Raw genomic sequence first — 22,292 nt, 5'->3', positions numbered from 1 at the left:
AGCTTGATGGGCCCCTCAATTTAGTTTTTTCGAGGGCATCCACCCTGTCCTTCAAGCTCTCATATAGGCCCACAAGAACGTTGAGTTGTTGCCTGATATCGATATACTCCTTGCATCGCGCACACACAAAGACATCCCCCTTGGCAGTATCATGTCCCGTACCCGATTGCTCTGCAAACATCAAGCAAACAGTGCATTTTATTAGGCTCTGAGTCAGAGGACAACTGCCCCCCCTCAGTTCTGCTCTGAGCCACACCACTTCCATTAGCTTGAGCCTTTTGCTTTGCTGCTCTGGTCTGAGTCATGATTTTATTAATTAATTATAATTAATTATGTTATGTTATTAATTATGTTAAATATAATTAATTATATTACGTTTGTAATCTAAGTCGTTATATGTATTTATTTAAACGTACAATTTAACTGCTAACGAAGTTCAACTAACGCTATCTAGTCTATCTAGTACGGTATATAACTATCGTATCAGAAAGGCGGGAAAAGTACGAACGGTAGCGGAGTTGAAACACGTGGAAACCCTTACCGATACTTTTATGCAATTACAAGGCAATTACAAGCCATTTATCACAACCCTCTGCCTCCTGCCCTAAAGCCATCCTTCTATCCATCTAAGGATTTATCCAGTGATTCCAACCTGTTCCAGCTTATAAAGCAACCGCTCATGTGGGACTGAGTCAAACGCTTTGCTGAAATCTAAATAAACAATGTCGAAATTATTCCCTAAATCCAGCTCGTGAGTGACCCTTTCGAAATAGCGAACCAGATTTGTTAAACATGAATTTCTCTTTACAAAACACGCTGAGTATCCTTGAAATTTCAATTCGATCCAAATGATCCTGAATTCCACCCTTGATCATTGCCTCCATGATTTTCCCTACTACTGAAGTCAGACTGACAGGTCGATAATTTCCAACTTCACTTTTAGAGGCACCCTTATGTATGGGAGATACATTTGCACTTTTCCAATCCCAGGGAATCCATTTGATCTATTTGGCGAAGAAAGTGAGAAATTATGCAGGTATGATTGCCAGGATCAGTCGAGCAGACTGGGGGCTCAAAAGAAAGACCCTGGCAATCATATACCGTGCAATGTTCCTACCTGTTATCGCCTATGGAGCCGGTGCGTGGTTCATCCGCTCAGCCATAGTAAGAAATAGGAATAAATTAAAATCAATACAATGCTACTCGCTATTACCAGAGCATGTCGCACAGTAAGTACACCTACGCTACAGTTGCTGGCCCGAACTCTCCCACTTTACCTGGAAGTAGCCAAAAGAGGCTTATATTATAGATTTAAAAACCCACAGAATTTCTGGGGATAGCCCTTCACACAACCAACACCTTCAATGATGAAAGAAAAAGAATAGCCACAAAGCTCCATGAATTATGGTAAACAAAGTGGGAGCGGGAAACCAGAGGTCTGGTTACCAAACGGTTTCTGCCATGGGTGTCAATGGTTAGTCTAGAGCCACCTAAGTGCTATGCCCCTGGACCTTTTACAACATTTATATTGACAGATCACGGCTCCCTAAAGGTGAAACTAACCTCCTTAAGCCTGACCGATGACCCAAACTGCACCTGTGGGGAAAGTGAAGACTGGGCACACATTCCATATTAATCTATAATATATGACATAGCTAATAGCACAGATTGGTCCCATTCCCGGGGGAGAAGAACATCTGTTCATCATAGAAGAGGAAAATTATAAAGCTTTTACATCTTTCACACAGAAAGTATTCGAAACGCGCAGAGCAATCCAAAGAATGGCAATTCAGCCCCCCAGAAATTAGACAATAGTAAAATTGCCCAAGTTTCCCATCACGCCCAGACGATGACTTAAAAACTGTGAGGACAGCAGTATTCTGCGCCCTGACATAAACCTGACATAACAAAACTCGCCAGGACTACCCTGCCATGTGTGGGAACCTGGGGCCCCACACCAAATAAGTAACCATGCAGGGGAGGGAGATGTACAGGCAGCCAGGGAAGCAGATTAACTGAAAAATATCAGTAAGCTAGTAGCGAGGGGAACCAATGTAGAATGAAAGAAGAATGAAAATGAAAGATAGAATGAATAGGCTGGGCACTGGGTAAACTAGGAATTATGGTAAAAGGGAATAAATGGCAGCTTTGGTGAAAGAAAGAGTGACCTAGCATGAGGGAAAGAGAGAGTGAATGGAAATGAGTGGAAGGGCAAATGTAATTGGCCGAAAGAATACAAAGCTAAAAATAACTTACATTACTTTACATATACTGTACTAACCACATAAACACTATCACTGCATTCTCCCCTGGACTGCAAAAAAAAAAAAAAAAACAAATGTGTGTGTATATATATATATATATAAAAAAAATTGCAAGTAGAGTGAGAATGCAGATTCTCGCCTGGTGGGTTCCCCACTGCCAGCTAACATATCCCACCCCTGGAGCGGGATGGGCAGCTTGACCTTCATACCGGATTCGACACTGCTTGGATATGACACCGACGAAGACATTCTGCGGCTTTGCTGCCAACACGCCATTGGCGATCTGAACTGCGTCCTCTAACCTGGTTCCCTTTAAAACCCCATCCCCAGGCAGGGGGGGGGAGGCGTATCTAAAATAAATAAATTAATTAATTTTCTGTTTATACTCCAGCACGACAACCAAGTTCACTTTTTCCTGTTCCCTAAAACTGGAAAAAAAAAAAAAAGTTCGATTATTGTATCTTAAATTAATTGAATCCCTTTTTTCTATGATTAATAGAAGTGAAAAGTAAATCTGTCTCCTCTCCTCCCTGCCTAACCCCCATACCTCGCCTGGTGGGGCTCATCTCCACTGACCTCTTTGGGGATGCCTACTCTATCATCCCTATTCTTCTCTGTCCCCCCCCAGTCTTCAGTCTCCCCCATCCTCTCTCACTAAATCGACCAGGGTACACCCTTTTAACAATGCCGCCAAATTCTAATCAAGGTCTAAATTCCACCGGTTTCGTCTAAATCTCTAAGACAACTAACACTATCTAGCGTATAGCCTCACGTCTAAATTTAATAACATCAAAATTTTGCCCACGCCCTATTAGGCCTCTAACACATCTTTTTAGGGTTCAACCCCAACCAGCGATTTCCAAACAGCAATACCATTAAGCACTAATGTCAAATGAGTAATTTTTTTTTTCAGGTCCTAGCCACTGTTTGTTTGTTATTTGGTTTTTAAGAGCATTAGCAACTAAGGCCATATTGCTCCGGGATATGCGGTGGTCATTCCCTGACCTTTCCGCATCCTCCGTATTTGGTGGTGACGAGCTCGAACCCCGGTCTAATCAAGAAGGGTGCTACGCACTGCTGCTCCTTCCCACCTGGCTACGGAGGCGTTCCTCCTACCCACTGAAATCCCAGGAACTAGGTGGTAGGACCTGCCAGAGCAATTTGTTGTGATACTGGATACACCAGGCTAGCCTCCACGTGGCAGGGTTATGGGCAACGTCAGGCCCCACTAGGGGCCTGGCAGCCAATAAGCCGTGCAAACAATGGGCACAACATATCACACTGCACAGACACGGCCCACACACTTTCAAGTCTCTGGCTTGACTGTGTACTGTCCTCGATACAGCGAAACACATGCGGAGTTGGGAGAAATCCCAGATTCCGTTTGACACGATCATACCTTATGGCTTTTCATCCCGCACACAAGGTGGCGCATCTGCAACGCAGATGCAAGCAGTGGTGGTGGCGACGGTTCGACCGGGCAACGGTGCCGTGCTACGGTGGTGGTTCGGGTGAGCGGCTGCAATGCAGATGCGGGTGGGCAGCAGCGGGGAGAGCAGCGGCCCTCCCCCACAACATAAACAACCCCAAAATACACCTTACCAATTAACACCCACAATGCATTGCCACATAATTAACATTGAAATTATTCACAAAAATTCACTATGACATCACAATCAATACATTCAAAACCAACATCTAACCCTAACCCAAATGCAATGGGGGAACCCGCACGAGGTAACGTCTCTGATCGGTAATAGCACCAATGCTAGTTCATACCCCTGACCAAAGACAAAAAAAAAAAAATTCAGAAATTACAACTAATGCCATCTATTGAGAGAAAATGAAACTAACACCAGAAAAATATAAACAGATTTTTTCCCCACGCCCCCTTGTGTATCCCACTCTTCGCAAAGGATTCTGGGTAAAATCGGTTCAAACGCCACCCCATTACTACTAACTCTATCGCACGCTGTAATTTCTTCCACTTTCGAAATAGCTTGGATCTCTCCTTTGTACTCAATGGACGTGGTTTCGGTGGTCGCAATGCACGTATACATGCTCAATACACCATAAAACCCCCACTATTAGTCTTCTATATGTTGAATTAAATTTTTACCGTCCATTTTTTTTATTAAATACGGTGGAGAAGACGAAAGAAATGGCATGACGCAATCAGTAGGGGTACTGATTGGGTCATGCATTGCTTGTTCTTGGTAAGCAATGGTGCGATGATGGGGGGAATGAATCATTTCGTGTTACATTTTCTTGGCGATTTTTGTCAATCCCTGGACGGTTGCACGTGTACGTGTGCTATAGTAGGCTTACAACACTCACTAAAGTGTATCCCCCCAACCGCTTTACATTAAGACCCTGGATTTGACCAACCTCCACAAGACCTGCAACTTGCTGCCTACACGCCATTTTGGCGATCTGGGCCAGGCACCTTGTCTGATCTCTTTCTTTCCCTCTTCATAGACGGAAAAACCATCTATTGGACGGTTTTTCCCGCTCCTCTCCTCCTCGCCTCTTCACTTTTTCTTCTCCTGGTGGGCATGGACCTGCTCCACTGACCTCGTTGGGGGTACCTTCCATATTGCTCCCATATTTCTGTCTTTCCCCCCCAGTCTTCAGTCTGTCCCCCTACTATGTCTAAACCAACAGCGGATATCCCACACCTCAAAAATTAAACATCAAAATCAAACGCTCGAAGTTTTGGCACTATTCACTTTCAGCACACAACCCTCACAGTGTGCTGCCTTCTTTTCTTTTTTTTTTAGATGGGCAACATTGGGCCCTATCAGGGACCAGCGGCTAATAGATCAGAAGAGCAAAGGTACATGACATTGCATACCACAAGATCCACACACTTTTAAATCTCTGGCCTGGCGTTTACAGCATACTGCATCACATGACAATGTAAACTACGCGGACATGGGGGAACCCCTGGTGCCGTTTGACCCTAAACACACTTTACTTCCGCTTTACGAATGTTTCACTGTACGATCATTACGATGGACACTCGATAAAAAATATCGTTCACTATACAATACGCAGTAAGCTCCGGTCATTCTGATCACGTTTACGAATTGAATTTTAATTCTATTAACGGCGATTCTATTAAGCGAAAATAGGAGGAATATTATCCACAGGCTATAAAGGTAAAGATACAAAGCACAGATTTACACTTTATTACCTTGCCAATTAAGGTGAATGAGATATCTGCCTCCCGCCTTTTGGCAAATTGAGCCGAGCACCCCGACTTCCTTTCCTCGCCAATGGCGGAGGGACGACTTCTTCGCCTCCCCCCCGCCAAGCAACCAACCATGAAGATGGAAAAAACAACTGAATGAAGACGAACAGTGGCCGACTTTCGCAGCCTGAGCCAAGCACTCTCTCTTTTACTCCTCTTCCTGGCAAGGGGAAGAGACGACTTGTCGCCTCACTCTCCTGCTACACCCCATTTTCCCTTTGATGGTTCATACCACTGCTAAATTTGGGGGTGCCTTCCCTGTAGCCCCATACTTCTACCTGTCACACCCTGAGCCTTCAATCTCTCCCCCCCCTCAATTTTGTAACCATGTAATGCAATCAACCCTTGTTCCTTTTGGAATATTATTACTAAAGCGATAAGCCTCACGCATAACTTTCTGTTTTTTTTTTTTTAGACCCTAGCCACTGAAATTGTTTGCAACCTCACGTTTGCAATACCAGGATGCCTGCCCACCCACCCACCAATGAAAGGCCGGCAAGCCTCGAAACGGTGCCGTCTGGTTGTTGGTGCCCACTGAGAATAAGTAACAATCGTCTTCTCTACTAGTGAAGCGTTATTTATTCGAAGTAGTTCAATACATGGTAACTTGTGAAGGAGGAGCACAATACGCGATATAGTTGAAATGATGCCTTTTACGCTGCTATCGTAGTTTTTCCTTTGAGAGTTGTGTTTTTTACACCGATATTGTATAGATAAAGCTTCTTGGATATAGGAAAACATAGGAAATTTCAAGGTCATTAAATTTTTAAGGAACTATAATCAGTCACTGGGAATTATTAGCGGAATAATTGCGCTACCTGATAGCTTTGCGGTAGAAGTTTTCAGGATACCAAATTGTATGTAAAAATACTGACGTGTTGCTGAGTTATTTATTACTGTTATTTTCAAGGTCACAGTCATTCTACCGAGTCAGCCATTCTACCGAGTCAGCCATTTTCATGAGATAAAAGAACTACAGCAGTGCCATCTGCTTGTTCAGTGGGATTAGAAATTCGGCATGAATTGTGTAAAATTATTAAATTGCGACATCACCATTGTATAAGAGCTACCACTTCTATATAGCTGCGTAAGGCTTGGCAGATCGGCAGCTTAAATCCCTAGCCCGGTGAGGGTTGACGTCAGGAAGGGCATCCGGTTGTAAAAACTATGCCAAAACAAAAGGTGATTAATGGAAAGTAGATGTCAGGGCTACCGAACAAAGGACGGGTCCGGTTCAGCTAGAGTTGAAGAAGGGGTTGAAAAGTGTTAGAATAGGAACATTGAACATTGGGACGATGAATGGAACGAGCAGAGTGCCAACCCCCATATGAACGTGGGACGAAGGCGAGGACAAAGAAGAAGAAGAAGATTGTATAGATAAAGCTACTGTGTACCCTGACCTGCCTCGACGGGGCAAGTGTGGATAACGGGGGTCCCACCGGCTAAATGGTCAGAGGTACAATATACAATGACACTACAAAACGTCACACTGCCCATATACTTTTTGTAAATCTCTGGATTTCACAGACATCTGTGTTACACCTACAATGCATATAACGCGGAGATGGGGGAAACCCCTGGTGCCGTTAAACATCAAATACTTGACACTTTACCAATTAACAAAATTAAATGTTACGTGAAAATCGGAAGAATATTTTCCACAGGTTAACAAAAGAAAAAAAAAAGGAAAGCAACTACACCGGGTATTTTATTGGGAGTGTGACCACCGGGAAGGTGGTCACACTCCCAATTACTAATTTGGCCTAACGCTGCTTAACTTTGGTGATCGCACGAAAACTGGGGTTTTTTATTCTAGTACGATAGTTGGCTGTTCAGAGTGCATGTAATGTGTTTACTTATGGCTACGGTCGCATTTTCGTTGCGTTTTTTTGTCAATCCACGAACGCAAGTTACTCCCATGTGAAAACTGCCTGGAGCGTGCCGCGAGAGGAAGAAGGAATGCCGTCGAAAAAGGAAAGGGACAGTTACTCCTCATACACACACCACTCAAAAGCTCATAAATTCCTCGAATGGGCAACGCTTCCCCGGTGGGGAAGACTATTGTTACCTATTCTCGGAAACTCCGTGAATATCAGACTCCCCTGGCGGCACCGTTTCGAAACTAGTTGGGTTCATCATCGGTGGGCGGGCAGGTACCCTGTTGTTGCAATAGTGGAAACCCAATTATGAAGTATAACCCCAAATATGAGAGATGCCTGATGGTATGTGATAGTATAAACTAAGGCAATTATTTTGCATGAAGCAATGGGGCTACGCTTAAGAATTTACTTTTGAACGTCAGTGATTTTGCAGCATGTTTTGTTCGTAGTGAATTGTTCGAGTCATTCAAGTGAGCTATTACAAGTCGATAATTGGTATAGTTTTAATTGTATTTCATATTGTGAATCAACCTTCACAACGAGTTGCTGAAGCTTTGCACTACTTTGAATAAGTAACGAATTAGTCTTCTCCACTGGTGAAGCAATACTTATTCAAAGCAGTGCAATACCTCGGCAACTCGTTATGAGATCCAATTAAAACGATGCCAATTATCGCCTTGAACGGTTCACTACGAACAAAACGTGGTGCAAAAGCACTGACCGCTCAGTGGGTAATCTTAAGCGTAGTCCCATTGCTTCATGCGAAATAATTGCCGTAGTAAATTGCCAAATTAGATTATCAAAACTATACCCGTAGAAGTCACTTTTCCCATGCAGAAAAGTGCAGCACTGTATTTGTGGAGATTGCCGTGGTTTTGTCCTGACAATTGGGATTCCAGGGAAATTGTCCATTTTACTTCATATTTGGGTCCTGAGAGGTGGGGGAATAGAAGCTCTCAAAACCAACGAACAGTCAGTTTGGTTCATATAATCCATCGCAAATTTTCTGTTTTACTCGGGATAGTTTAAATAACGAATTTCATATATTGAAGACAATTACTGGCACATTGTTCGTGCATTTACTTAATTATGTGTCTGTTCTTTGCAGGTAAACGTTACAGGAGAATGCAGAAATGTATACTGCGTGTTTCTGATAGGGTATGTGTTTAGTCATTTTTTTTATATTGTGGAAAAACTACTACCTGTTTTTCTTTATAAAATTAATTTGATTGAAAAGCTACGTAATATTTTAAAATATAATTAAGAATTTATTGTCATTTGGAAACTACTTGTAGCAAGCACAGTGGCTATGATTAGGTTTTACGCTTCATTTCCCTGCTGGATGGAAATGAAGCTTCGATTGACAGATCAGTTCTGTTCTTTGGGCTTATTTTAGTTGTCAGTGTATTGCACTTCATCCAGATACTGTTTCAAGGACAGGCCTACTCTCAAAGATTGCAGCACTGAGCGAGGTACCATTAGTTTTCAGAAGTCTTCGGATATTTTAGTGAAATCTTTATTTCAGTTCACGGCCAATAGCCAGGGGTATTGGACTAACATCGAAATCCTTGAGTCTAAGTTTCTGGTGTAATTTGCCAAAATATTACATAAGATTACAAAGATGAATTAGATTAAAGAATAAAGTAACGTAAAATTATACGAAATTTAGAAAAAGGAGACAGCAATGAAACTTTCCAGCTGAATTTCCTGCGATATCGAAATAAACCTCCTGCCCTACAATGTTATGCTTGCAATGACACTTTTTCTATACCTTTTGCTACACTGTGTATAAATTGATGGCGATCTGTATCCCAGTTCTTGACAGTCTGAAGCACGCTGGTGGGAATGAAGCTGTCAACTAAGTGGACCATATTACTGTTGCTGCGGAGAGAGAGGGAAGGGTTTTATGTGGGATCATCCTCCAACAGCAGATGCACCAGAAATAAGGAGATCTGATATAGCCTGTAAACAGTTTTACAGTTGTCGTCAGGGTTCTTTCTTCAACATTTGATTTCATGGTTGTTTAATTGAGGGCTGCTATAATGATGGCAGTGTAAATGTCATTTGTGAAGTAATTTTACGTGTAAGCCACCCGATCAGCCAATATTCATCGGATTGAAGACTGCGGAAGCTGAAGCAAAGATCTCTGAAGTATACAGGACTAAGGGAAGGATGATCCTACTATAAACGTAGTAGTCACAAATGATTCAAGAAATCAAGCTCATATAGCATCAATCAAAAAAGAAACAACACTTCACCCATCCATGCCCTCCGAGAATTTGTCAAGTTCTTCCTTGAACTTATTTTTATTAATGTCAGTTTATTTCCAAAGAAATGTCCATTCGAGAAATGTCTATTCAAGCTACCCACTTTCATAACAACAGATGGAAGCCTATTCCAACAATCAACCACACCCTGGCTGAAGGCAAACTTCCGCAAATTTATCCCTCAACCGTCCTTCCACAGCTTAAATTTTTACCGCGTCTTGTGTGTAGCCCCAGCAAGGGGAAGAATGCCATTCACATTTGGATTGCCCTCGTGAGTATACGGGAGTAAGGGATGAATGATCCGACTATAAACGTAGTAGTGACAAATGATTCAAGAAATCAAGCTCATATAGCATCAGTCAAAAAAGAAAAAACACTTGGTAGAATCGCGTCCTCTCCACATCGAGTGGAAAAGACGGTTCTAGATATTTTCCGTAAACATTTTCTCCGTGAGAGATAAAATAACGAAAAATAAAAGTGGGACATTAAAAAGGACATAACGAAGCATGAAAAATTAATAACAAAATTAAAAAGACTTTATTGTGAAAAATGAAAATACAAAATTTGAATACATTTAAAATGTGTATAAATATCAGTTATTTGCGCAATACTGCGCAAGTAACTGATTTTATTTTGTGAATCGCAGTCTTCGAAGTCCTTTTGTTCATTATTATGAATTTTATATAATATTTTATACATTTTTTGCTTGTTGATTCGTCTCCTCGTTCGGCATCGCACTTTTTATTTTTCGCTAAAATTTCTTCCTTCATTAAGAGGGGTATCAGTTTCCAAATACTAGGATGCATATTTGTATTGCATTGCGAAAGCCTTGGATTCTGTTGTTCGTTCTTGCCATATTGTCACGTGTCCGTCGATTGACGTTCTATGGGAAATGTGGGTTCAACTCTGCGCCTTCGAGGCCCTCGGCCTCTTTCTCTCCCAATGTAGTGTTTCAAAATAAGAAACCAACACTCGGCTCGATAAAGCCATCAATAACGTCGCTAACTGGAAGAAATGCATTTAATTTAATTCGGCATCTGTTTGACAGCGCAACTTTTGTCCGATATCAATTATTTTGCGGTAAATGTTTTTTGCCATTTGAAACAAACACCCGGTTATAGTTGTATTTGGGCATATGTTAGAGAAAGCAACGATACTTCCTTTCTCAAAGTCGATCATTAAGGATTCAGGATCTAATGTCAGACATAAGTTCTTTACGATATAAAAAAATCTGCTGTGAGTCTTTTCAGATTTCCCTGGAAGTAAAACGAACAGACGAGGGATGCTGCAATTCCTTCTCATTATATGTAACGTATATAACTGGTAGTAAATATCTGGACTACATTTAAATGTTCCATCACGTGCCCAGTCCTTATATTTCACCAGATCATCTAAGCCAGATTCTGTGCCAAATACCAAAACTCTGTCTACATCATATTCTCCACTATCAAATAACAAAAAATTTTCACCATTTTCAAGAAACTTGTGCTCATCAGGAATCACATAACCATTTCTTTTTTTGGGATAGGAGGAGCTTGATTCTTCTTTTGCCTCCAACTTCTAATATTACGTGATATATTTGGTAAAGACGGCATTAGAGAACAAGCTGCTGTATCTAACTTAGCTAAAGAATTGATAATTAACGCTCTCGAATGCTGTTGTGAATTAGTAGCCACCTCTTTTATATTTGCCATAGCTTGGTAAACTTTTGATTTTGACGAGTGGGAAGGATGCTTGTGCTCACCGAAGGATTTGCAAGCTGGTACGTTATCATTTTCTAGTATAGTATGCAATCTGGCTTTACACCCTCTTATTTCACACTTCCAATAAGTTTTATCACCGTATTTTCTATCAAGTCGATATACGTAGTTGTTATTATCCACTATTTTAAGACCAGAACGTCTACTCGTCACATTATGAGGGCTTAGATTTGTTTAATATAAAATGGGGGTACTGCGAGAACTTCGTCAACGGAGAAATGAAACCAATCTGTCAACCAGTTATTTTATCTTTTATTTAATTTTTATTTTAATAATAATATTTTAATAATATAAAAATGGGTGTACTGCGAGAATGGAGAAACCAAACTGTTAACTGGCTTAAATACATTAAGTCTGCCGAAGGCGGTTGATTCGTCAATGGAGAAATGAAACCAAACTGTCAATTTATCTTTTACGGCGAAAGTGTTATGCGGCAAAGATGTTTACGACGATAATACCGGACACGGGAAAAGACCTGAGTTCGAGCCTCGTCGATGATGGGAGGAATTTTTGAGCCTTTTTCACAACGTGGCTGAGTTAGCCGTTCTTCCTCTAACGAATTCTGGAGGAAGAACGGTTTTCCCTCCAAAGAACTTTGGTTTCTCGTCCATCATTCAGAATATTGACCACATAACCCATGCAGTTTACGAACAGTATATGCAGAGCTACATGGTATTAGTCGCTGATACTCTTAAAATCCTACTACAACAATCAGAATGCTCACTCCATTCAAAGCCTTAAACAGCTCAATCAGATCACCCCTCAGGTGTCTAGTCTCCTGACGCTGCAATTTGAAGAACTGAAGTCTTTCTAGGTAAGAGCACCCTTTTGTTCCCTTCATCAATCTGATTGCTCTTCTCTTCACCTGTTCCAGCAGATCTACATTATGTATACAATACTCAAGATGCAGCCTAACCATGAGCTCCAAACCATGTAGTCCAAAGGGATAATCACTTCCTTGTCCCTCCTAGTAAAGTTTTTATATATCATTAACAAAACCCCATAAGCTGTCCTGGCAGCATACCGACACTGGTCATAAAATTTCATATCTGACTGCTCAGTTACCTTCGGGTATTTTTCATTTTCCACTGCCCTGAGGGTAGTACCACACAGTTGATGTTACCCTGGTATTACCCATATGCAGTTCCTTGAATTTGTCAATGTTAAACTTCAATTTCAATTACCGTTTCTCAACCAATCTGCTTAACTTTTCTAGATCATCTTGCAGTACCATACCATCATTCCTGCTATTAACTTCTGATCCTTTGTATCACTGAAAACTATGACATTAATCTTGATATATCTTTATCAATATCATCATGTACAATAGGCCCAGCACTGAATCCTGGGGAACTCCACTGATAACATTGGTCCACGAAGAGCAGTGCCCATTCATAACCATTCATGTATTGTGGAAGCCGAAGCAAAAGACCTTTTCCTAAGTGACCTATGTAAACGCAGGTAAATAATTACATAGTGATATTGGCTGAAGTCCAGTATACTCAGGCAGGCACTTCGATGAGAGAGAGGAAGACAGCGATAATTGACAGGTGAAGGCACCTCCCTTTTCTGATTGTTTTGTGGCATTTGATGGAAGGTGTTTATCCCTCCATCCCGCTGTTTTAAAATGGGGAAAAAGAGTTCCCGATTTAAAAACAGTGGCAAATGTTGGGAAAAATACCCTAGGCATATCAACCTAGGAGAAACCAAATAATAACAACAACAGTTGTTGTTGTTATTATTTGATTTTTAGGAGCATTAGGAACTAAGGCCATATTGCTCTGGGGATTTATGGTGGTGGTCATTCCCTGACCTTTGTGCATCCTCCGTAGGAGAACAAGGGCAAAGTGTGTTAGTTGTCTGACGGTACTAGGGGTTCCTCCTACCTCCGCATTGTATTTTCTGTTTGTGTACCACAGAACTCTGTGAATTCCAGAGATTTAAGAAGTGTGTGGGGAGTGGACGGATGTGTAGTGTTGTGTACCGTTGTTTTTCTGACCATTTAGCCGTTGGGTCCCTGCTGGAACCCATCATTACCGCACTTGGCCCTGGGAGGCAGGTCAGATACGCAGTAGATTTTTTGTACTCTAGCAGCCCCTGCCTAGTTTCCGAAGATTTCAGTGGCAAGAGCTTATGTGAAAAAAAAAAAAAAAAAAAAAAAAAAAAGAAGGGGTTAACGCTAGAATATAAAAGGCCGAGAGAGGTTTATGTTAGCGCGGTTTAAATTTGGATGTTATTAATTGATAAGTTGTGTGGGGTGTACACTGCGAGTTAGGCAAATTAGGGGGGGGAGACTGAAGGCTAGGGGGAAAGAGGTATGGGGACGGTAGAGAATGCGACCCTAGAAAGGCAGTCAGGCAGACCCATGCCTCACCATGCGGAAGAAGTGGCCGCGGCAGGGGGAGGAGAGTAAAAGAAAACCAGGCTGGAGTGCTCGGTTTGATTGCCAATGTGGCTTGTGGCAGAGAAGCTGCTGGTGTCTCCAATGTCTGGGTTTGGAGTCTTGCGTTTGAAGTCAGGTCCTGGTTGATTTTGCCTGCTGATTCAGTTGCAGATATCAGTCCGATGGAACTTGGATGAAGGAGTTGAATTTCAGTTCAATTGATCTTCGATGAGGTTGGCGGTTGATGCCACTGGAAAGGGGTGCCCAGAATCTGTCTCAAGTTATTGGTCTTGGTGGTTTAATATGCTCCTTAATGTTCTTCGTCTGTTGAAGGCATCCTGTGCAAAAGTGGTGAAGTATTTATAATTGTCATGGGTATGAATTAGTATATATTCTTGGTCCTTTAGCAAATTAATAATCTTTGTGATCAGATAGATCTCAAATCTTCATAGTCAGGACAGTCAGTGCGACAGTGGCAACATGTATCATCTGTGATGCTCTGACGTTAATTTTTCTTGTATCGACCCATAGCCTGTAAGGAGGTATTATGTACAGGCCAGAGGAAAACCAGCTTGGGGTTTTTGGGAACACGATGGGATGAACTTCAGGGATGAATTTCTTCGTAATTGCTCCCTTAGTGGATGTCCGTCCATCTGTCCTGCCAGACCTGCTGCAGGTGAGCAAGAAGGCGCCTTTTCTGTCTTGCGATTGATTGCTGGGTTGGTGGTGAATCCAATGGTCGTAGTGGAGATTCCTTCGGGCGGATGATACAACATGCCACATCTAATTATTTCAAGGTCTAGAGGGAAGACTCCAGCGAGGACTTGGAGAGCAGGAGTGCTCACCGTGCAGCAGGCTCTCGTGATAGTAAGCAGTATTGCTCTTTGAATGGTGGTTAATTTCTTCTAATTTGTGACAATAGTTGCCCGGTGATACCAGACATATGAGATGGCTGGAATAAACACTGCTTTGTAAAACAGAGCTAGCGTACGTCGGTTTAAACCCCAGTCCCTGCGGGTGACCCTTGCCACCAATGCTGTGTAATTTCTTATCTTTTGGATATACTTTAGGTGTGGGAGGAAGGAAAGTTCTGAGTCCAGATTACACCAAGGTGCTTAAGCTGGGTGTGGTGCTTGATTACGTAGGCGGTCTCTGATGACACATCTACAAAGATGGGTAAGCTCAGATGGATTGAAACATTACTGGTCTACTGTGCATCAGTTTACTAGCTGTGGATAGAATATAGAATTTTAAGTGAACAGTTACAGTGGCATCTGCCAATCATTGCTTTGTTCCTGTCCGTTTGTCGAAATATGGGAGTCACAACTTGTCAATCGCTGCTTTCCCACTATTTTGCTTACCGGCATGTTGGAGGGTGTACACCGTTCTGGACTTTTACCGTAATATGTATTCGATCTTGAGAATGCCGGACACTGCAAATCCACAGGTAAATAACTACATAGGTCATTTCCTGATTACGTATCGACCAGTGCGTTTCGACAGGTGTGTCTTTTACGTAGAAAAGATTTGACTTACTCCGTATACCTCTGCATTTTAAGTAGAAAAGCGTGGGCAAGCAGGGGGTGAAGCCCCCTAGTATTTATTAATTAAAAATTGTTTGTGCTCTGAAATTGTATTTGACATTATATAATCACTAATATTTTTAATAAATTATAAAAGATTGCTTTGTCACTTAGATTATTGTTAATATAGTATTTAAACAAAAGATCTATTCTTAAACTCTAATTAACAATAAATCAAATCGTCCAAATTACTCAATAATACACCACATCAAGTGTACAAAACCTATATGCACACGCATGCAACTGAAATTATAAACACAAGATTAACTTAGAATCAACTCATAACATAAAACAAACAGTCATTATACAGTACGTACAGTTTATTTTCGTCTGTGAGTCGAAAGTTCACAAACAGCTCCAATCCACTTGAGATGGGCAACCCATGGGCCCATAGAGAAAAGTATGCAAGTGGAAAAGCCCTTTTAAAGGCACTAAAACTTTCAGTCATCAATGATGATGATCAGATAGTCCCGACATCCCTTACCTCAGTGTCAGTAGTGTTGGGAGAGCCACCAGCTTCCAAATGGGTCAAGACTGTGTTCTCAGCATGCCTTCTATGGAAGCCCCCGTAAGCAAATGGTTGAAATGCAGTAAAGTTTTCTGCATTGTCCAAAAATGTTGACTCGATTCCAGGAGCCAAAGGATCAACCGTGTTCCCAAGGGTCACACGAAGATCCGCGTATATAGCGCATTAATATAAGATATGGTCCCATGATTCAGATTGACCGCAGGAACAAAGGACCGCTTGTGAAAGACCTAAACTGAATTTTTTGCTTCAAAGAACGGTGACTTGTAATTAGGAATGATGTAAACATGCCGGGCGAAAACCACTGTCTCTGTTTCTCATTAACAAAAGAGTTACCTCCTAAATAAATTTCTAGTTACTCTGCCAAGAGAAGTAGTGTTTAAACGGATATATATGCCAAATATTTATCAATTCGTTCCAGCGTCTAGAACATTCTCGCATTGCATCCGTCTCAAGGTCCAAAGTAATTCCTAGAAACTGTAGAAATCTGCTTTTTAATTTTATAGCACAATCCTCTGTAGACTACAAATAAATGTAGAGGAATGGCACCGGCCAAAACCTGCAACGCTGGAGTAGAAAGAATCATGACACGTTGAATGGAAGCCAATTTTCTCTGGAATTTAATCGTCCTCACCCAATGGAACCAAACTCCGGCTGCGTAGGGGAGAAAGACGGCGTTGTAATATACTTTCAAAATTTTACGGGAAAGACTACATTCTTTCTAAAACCTCACATAAGATAACGACCTATGACGATCGGATTCCAACAGTTTCACTGTTGCAATCCGACGTCAGAACTATGCGCTATGAACACTTTTTCCCTGCCCAAGTGTAATACACAGAAATATTTGGCCTTTTATGGTTATAACGTTGTCACAATTTCCGACAGAGCCGAGTGGTCAAGCCCGATAGTGTAATAGTGCACGCGTTTGAGTAGACCGTCGTTCAAGCTCGAGTGAGTACTAAATACGATTAAGGAATGTATTCGCTGTCCAGGTGAGTAATTGTAATTCCTTCTGACTCCTCTGTTAAAGCTACAGAATTGCATTTCATCTTAGGTGGAGAATATATGCTCAAGTGAAGTCATCCATGTAACTGAAAATAAGGCTCTCTCTCTCTCTCTCTCTCTCTCTCTCTCTCTCTCTCTCTCTCGTCTCTCTCTCTCTCTCTCTCACGATTATTATCGAGCCTTTTAAATTTATAGCCTAAATATGGGTTGTTCTTGTATGTTTTTGTGTATTAATCCATAATTTATTTTCAGGGCCTGCAAATAATCGGGCGTTGTGCTGAGCAGTACATGGCTTTCTCTGGGGATATTTTAGTGGCAAAACGACAGCAGTTTTTTAAAATTAAAACTCAGTTCTGCGTGAATTCAACTCTGTATGCACCGGTAAGAAGATTTTCATTTTAGATAAATTTGCAGTTTGTCTGTTTTTCGAACTGAGAGCGAATGTATAAAGTCTGGAAAGACCAGGTTTTTTAACGTTCTCAAAACCGTAACTTAAAAGGTGACGTTATTGCTTATCGACTTAAGAAAATAATCTGAACTTTTATTACTGTAAAGTGGTCTTAAATAAGTAAAGAAATATGTATAACTGCCCTGTCAATTAAAGAACACATGTTTCTGATAGCATTGTCCGTCCTATCCTTGCTATAATTAGGTTACTTAAAAACAAGTGGGTTGCGTACAATCAAGGGACAAAATGTTACCTACATGGGCGTCCACAGAAAATTTTCCAGGGAGGAGCAAAACTTGGAGACAAATAATTACATCAATAAATTTTTATTTAATTTTTTAAATAAACAAGTAGATTATAGAATACAGTATTGCATCAATACAAAAACACACACATAATGTATATATATTTACAATATAAACGAAACAAGAATTCATATAACAGTTTCTTTGGTTAATTATAGTACCAACTAGATAAATTGGAGAATTTAGCATAAAAGTATTAGGGATGCAAACTATACTCATTTCTGTTTGCCATTTGCCAGATGGCAAACAGAAGCAGATAGCTTCAGCTAATTATTGATGGGATATATTGAGTGGGTGGAGCTAGCCTTAACGTTCCATTCATTGTATCCATATATCTATAATTAGCTATATTATCATTTTAATTTTACTATTTTATATTATTTTATTTTATGCGTTTATTTATAGGGTACAACAGAGAAGTCCAACTTAGGTTAGCTAAACTTGGCCCTTTGAACTAATGAGTATAGTTTGCACCCTTAATACATTTATGCTAAATTCTCCAATTTATCTAGTTGGTATTAAAATTAACTAAAAAATTGTTATATACAGAAGACAGATGTAATGTTCAATCATAAATTTGATGGCATTAATCTGTTCTGGTACTCTTTCTCCTTTTCTGTTTCTTATATTCTTTTACATAACTTCATATATACATAAATAATAATAATAATTTCAATAATCACGTATCGTTTAAGAATTGAATTCTCCGTCTATCGCTTGCAAACCTATTGATGACATTTTCAATAAATTTCTTCTTTACCGCTTCCTCTTCTAGTTTCTTCCTGTGCACACTAATCATACATAAACCTTATAGGCGAGTTTCCGAGATAGTGGACACCTTAACCATGTCTCAAGGTGCTGAAATTTCTTTCAATGGTACAGGTCGTAACAGGTAATGTCATACCAATAGTTATTGCCGAATTAATAGAAGGAAATAGTCGCAATGTTCCAGAACTTCTGGCAAAGTTTGGGGAATATCAGTCGATGAACCAAAAACAGGAACTCTGTTTTATTGCTGCAAAAGATGAAACACGTGTTCTATGGTTATTCCGCCGAGGGCCGAAACCGGCCAACCCGTAATAAAATTTTAAGGCAGACAAAGCCTCCCACGGTCGAGGGTGTAAGGTTACAAATCTCAATCACTTTGACGATTATAATTTGTGGAATTTTTTACTAGATCCCAGGGAGGTACAAGTTCCCCGTTTGCCCCCCCCCCTCTGCGGACGCCCATGACTACTTAAGAGAGTTATCACACCTTTCGCTGTGATAACTGCTTGCATCAACGTGGTATCGACTCCACGAGACCACGGAAGCTGTCTTCAGGCATCCTGGACCAGATGGACAGAAACACATCCTAAAGTTCGGGGACGGAATATTGCACTGGCGTGGAGTGACGAATGCTGAGTTCAACAGCATCCCACAAACGTTTGGTGAGGTTGATGCCGGAGAAATCTAGCGATCTGGACATCATCATCCTTCAACTATTCGTGCACAATGCAGGCATTGTGGCACAGGGCGTTGTCTTTTTGAAAGAGTCCAGTGCCATCTGGATTCACCAGTCGTAAAGCTTGTTCCGAAACAATGCCGAGGTACACATGTATGGTATCTTATGTAGGGTGTCTCCGGAATGCTAGCTCAATTTCGCCATGGTACACTGTGATCATACAAAATTCGATAAAATGGCCAGAATGTGTGTAACGTTATGTTTCTGTAGTGTGTGTGTGTGTGTGTGTGTGTGTGTGTGTGTGTTGTTATTGTGTATAGCCACTTTGCCACCAGGAAAGCGATCACCACGAAAGCCAGCCCAATACTCGTCTTACACCATGAGGAGGTGGGCCACAACTGATCGTGAACCATGGTTGACCTCCACTAACTCATAATGATTGCCCATGTGTTTGGGATCACTCAAAGAAAAAAAATGAAAATAAAAAAAATGCATCTCGCGTGCACTAGTGGAGTGCAAGGCCAGTGGATGCCAGCGATCCCGCACCTAGGCACCAGTAAAATCCCGCTTCAAGCAAAGGGAAAAAGGCCAGCACAAAAAAAAAAAAAAAAATATATATATATATATATATATGATCATGTGCATCGTATTTATTTCTCAGTTGGCAATGGTTTGCAATATTGACAATTTAAATTTACTTTTTTGATTTCGTAGCCTAATATTTGTTGAAAGTCAGGAAATCAAATACTATACATATTTTGTTTTTTGTTATGTTCTTTTACAGTGGTTGGATTGCATGCTAGACACTCTCGAAGAATATAAGGTATGTATTATTGAAACGAAGTAGAAACTATTTTTCATATTTCTGCTCTAGCAGTGTTCTATCTTTAGTGTGAATATTACGACCATAATAATAATCGAATAGGTAAAGAACAGTTAAGGGCCGGAATACACAAGAGAATACATAAAATTGGACCAATATCAAAACGCTTATATAAGTACACGTATTGTTAAAAGCAACGTGGTATTTGCGTGTATCGAAGAACCATTTGTTGATACGAACGATATTAGATAACTTATCGGGCCACTTTTGGCCTTAATTACGTAATGGAACCCTTTCGGCAGACTCTTGACCAATTTTTGATAAGAGGAAGCGAGCACTCGTCATGTAGGACATCGTCCATTTCCACTTCAACACAATGGTTAATTCTATTGCTAATTGTGAGCATTTCGTCTGACCTGAAGCCGATATACATCCGAAAGGTGCTCAATGGGGTTAGTTGGTGCTCTGAGCAGATAGATGAAGCTTTTTGCACGCCAGTATATTCAGACTACGTCAGTAGAGGCTATGGTATAACACATGGCATAGTGTAGCAGAAAAGTCTTCCCTATACTGCTGCCACATTCTACAAGGAGCGAAATTGTCTAGAATGGCAATATGCCGCATGGCATTCTTTGCTTCGGAAACAACGATAAGTGGTCTATGACTCTAAGCCAAATCACCAAGGAAACTCCAGAAAACGTGCATTTTTGTTACTTGAATTTTTAAAATTCTTGGGTTTATCCTTTGCTTTCGGGAGCCATATTTGTCGCTGCGCCACGTGTCATCCGCGTGTTACTTGACACCCTTAAGGCGAGGAGAGGAGGGGAAACGCAGTGAGTGGGCGGAGTCACAACCCGGCAATCGCTGATTTCCCCCCTCCTCTCCTCGCCGCCATTTTGAAAGGGGTACCCGTTTCTGAAGTTTTACCGTTTTTGAAAAATAACGCAAACTGTCAATCGACGTCAGGCATTTACAATGCACACTGCTGCATTCTAACATTGCTGCTTCGTGCATGACGGTGCTGCTACTGCAACATCTAACCATTTGTTTTTCTTGTATTTTGCAGCCGAAATTTACAGCCGAGGAAATGGTTCAAAACAATGATTTCAGAGTACGTAGAAATTTCAATTTTACGCATTTAGATGTTTGTAATTGTAATTTTGAAACGGAAATAAAATAAATAAATGGATTTTAATTAATTTATTCGATTTCCGTTATTTTTTATTTTCATTTGTAATCATCTTCTTTCAACTAATTTAAACGAAGCACATATCGAAGTAAATTAAGAAAAATAAAATTGTGCTTTAATATAGTTAGGGAAGGATTACCTGGTTGTTTTCCATTAAGATTATTACTAAATATATTACCACTCTTATACCACGCGAAATTAATAATATAATTTATTAAGCTATTCGCCTAAACTACTATACATTAAGGTAACCGATTAAGTTATCTTACCGATACCCATCATCAGACTGGGCTGTTGGGGGAAAAAATAGAGACGGTTAGAAAAGGGTAATTGTATTCAAATTTGTAGCCTTTTCAATTTTTGTTCTCCCAACAGCTCGGTCTGATGATGGGTATCGGTAAGATACCTGAAACGTTACCTTAATGTATAATAGTTAGGCGAATAGCTTAATAAACTATATTATTAATTTCACGTGGTATAAGAGTGGTAGTATATTTAGTAATAATTGATTTTTTTTTCTTATTCACATAAATGTATACGTGTTGGTAACTAAAAGCCGTTATTGTCGTAATGATTTTGTAAAAGCATTTAATTTTCGAATTATGATATTCAAAGATAGAATGCTGTGATTAGTGAATATATCAAAATTCCCATTCACAATAATAAATTAATACTATGTAGAGAGGATATAAATGGATGAAAATGATACTGCCGTTTTAAATAATATGAATAATTATATCGATATCCCGATAACGCAAAGATACCGTAGAAAATTACATCTTTTCTCTTGCAGATTATTGTATATTTGTACGCGATACAAGTATTCAGCAGCAGATGTAACCTGTCCCCTTCACTATCTAGAATCACTATAAACAAAAGTAGTCCGCGAAGCTGCAAACCTGAGTGAAAGTACTCGAGGCTAAAAGAGTCAAAAATGGAATCAGTTTTATCACAGAATAACGGAGAGGCTCATTACAATACAACCGTAGACGACTCGTCTTAATAGCTTCCAAGCTAAAACTCAACTGCTTTCGGCTTGTTACGCCTTCATTCTTGCTAATTCATTCTCAGTCTTTTGGAAAATTATCTTTTCTTTTTTATTTCAGAAGACTGCAGAAACCTGGATCGACTCACCAGAAATGATCGAAATTCTACTCTC

The 22,292-nt window shown here is 40.5% G+C and overlaps 1 protein-coding gene across 1 annotated transcript in view; it reads left to right on the top strand.

Annotated features, from left to right (window-relative positions):
• LOC150078537 (uncharacterized) overlaps nucleotides 1-22,292 on the top strand; it is a 147,888-nt gene that overhangs the window by 7,299 nt on the left and 118,297 nt on the right. Inside the window, exons 2-4 of the mRNA XM_090384601.1 lie at nucleotides 8,506-8,555; nucleotides 17,177-17,305; nucleotides 19,906-19,944. Of these exons, the coding sequence (XP_090240727.1) occupies nucleotides 8,506-8,555; nucleotides 17,177-17,305; nucleotides 19,906-19,944 (218 nt within the window). The remainder of the gene's footprint in view (nucleotides 1-8,505; nucleotides 8,556-17,176; nucleotides 17,306-19,905; nucleotides 19,945-22,292) is intronic.

The sequence above is a fragment of the Mastigoproctus giganteus genome, chromosome 11 (assembly GCF_048544385.1).
Source record: "Mastigoproctus giganteus isolate SK-2022 chromosome 11, ASM4854438v1, whole genome shotgun sequence".
NCBI classification, from domain to species: domain Eukaryota; kingdom Metazoa; phylum Arthropoda; class Arachnida; order Uropygi; family Thelyphonidae; genus Mastigoproctus; species Mastigoproctus giganteus.
This window is presented reverse-complemented; position numbering and strand designations above follow the sequence as displayed.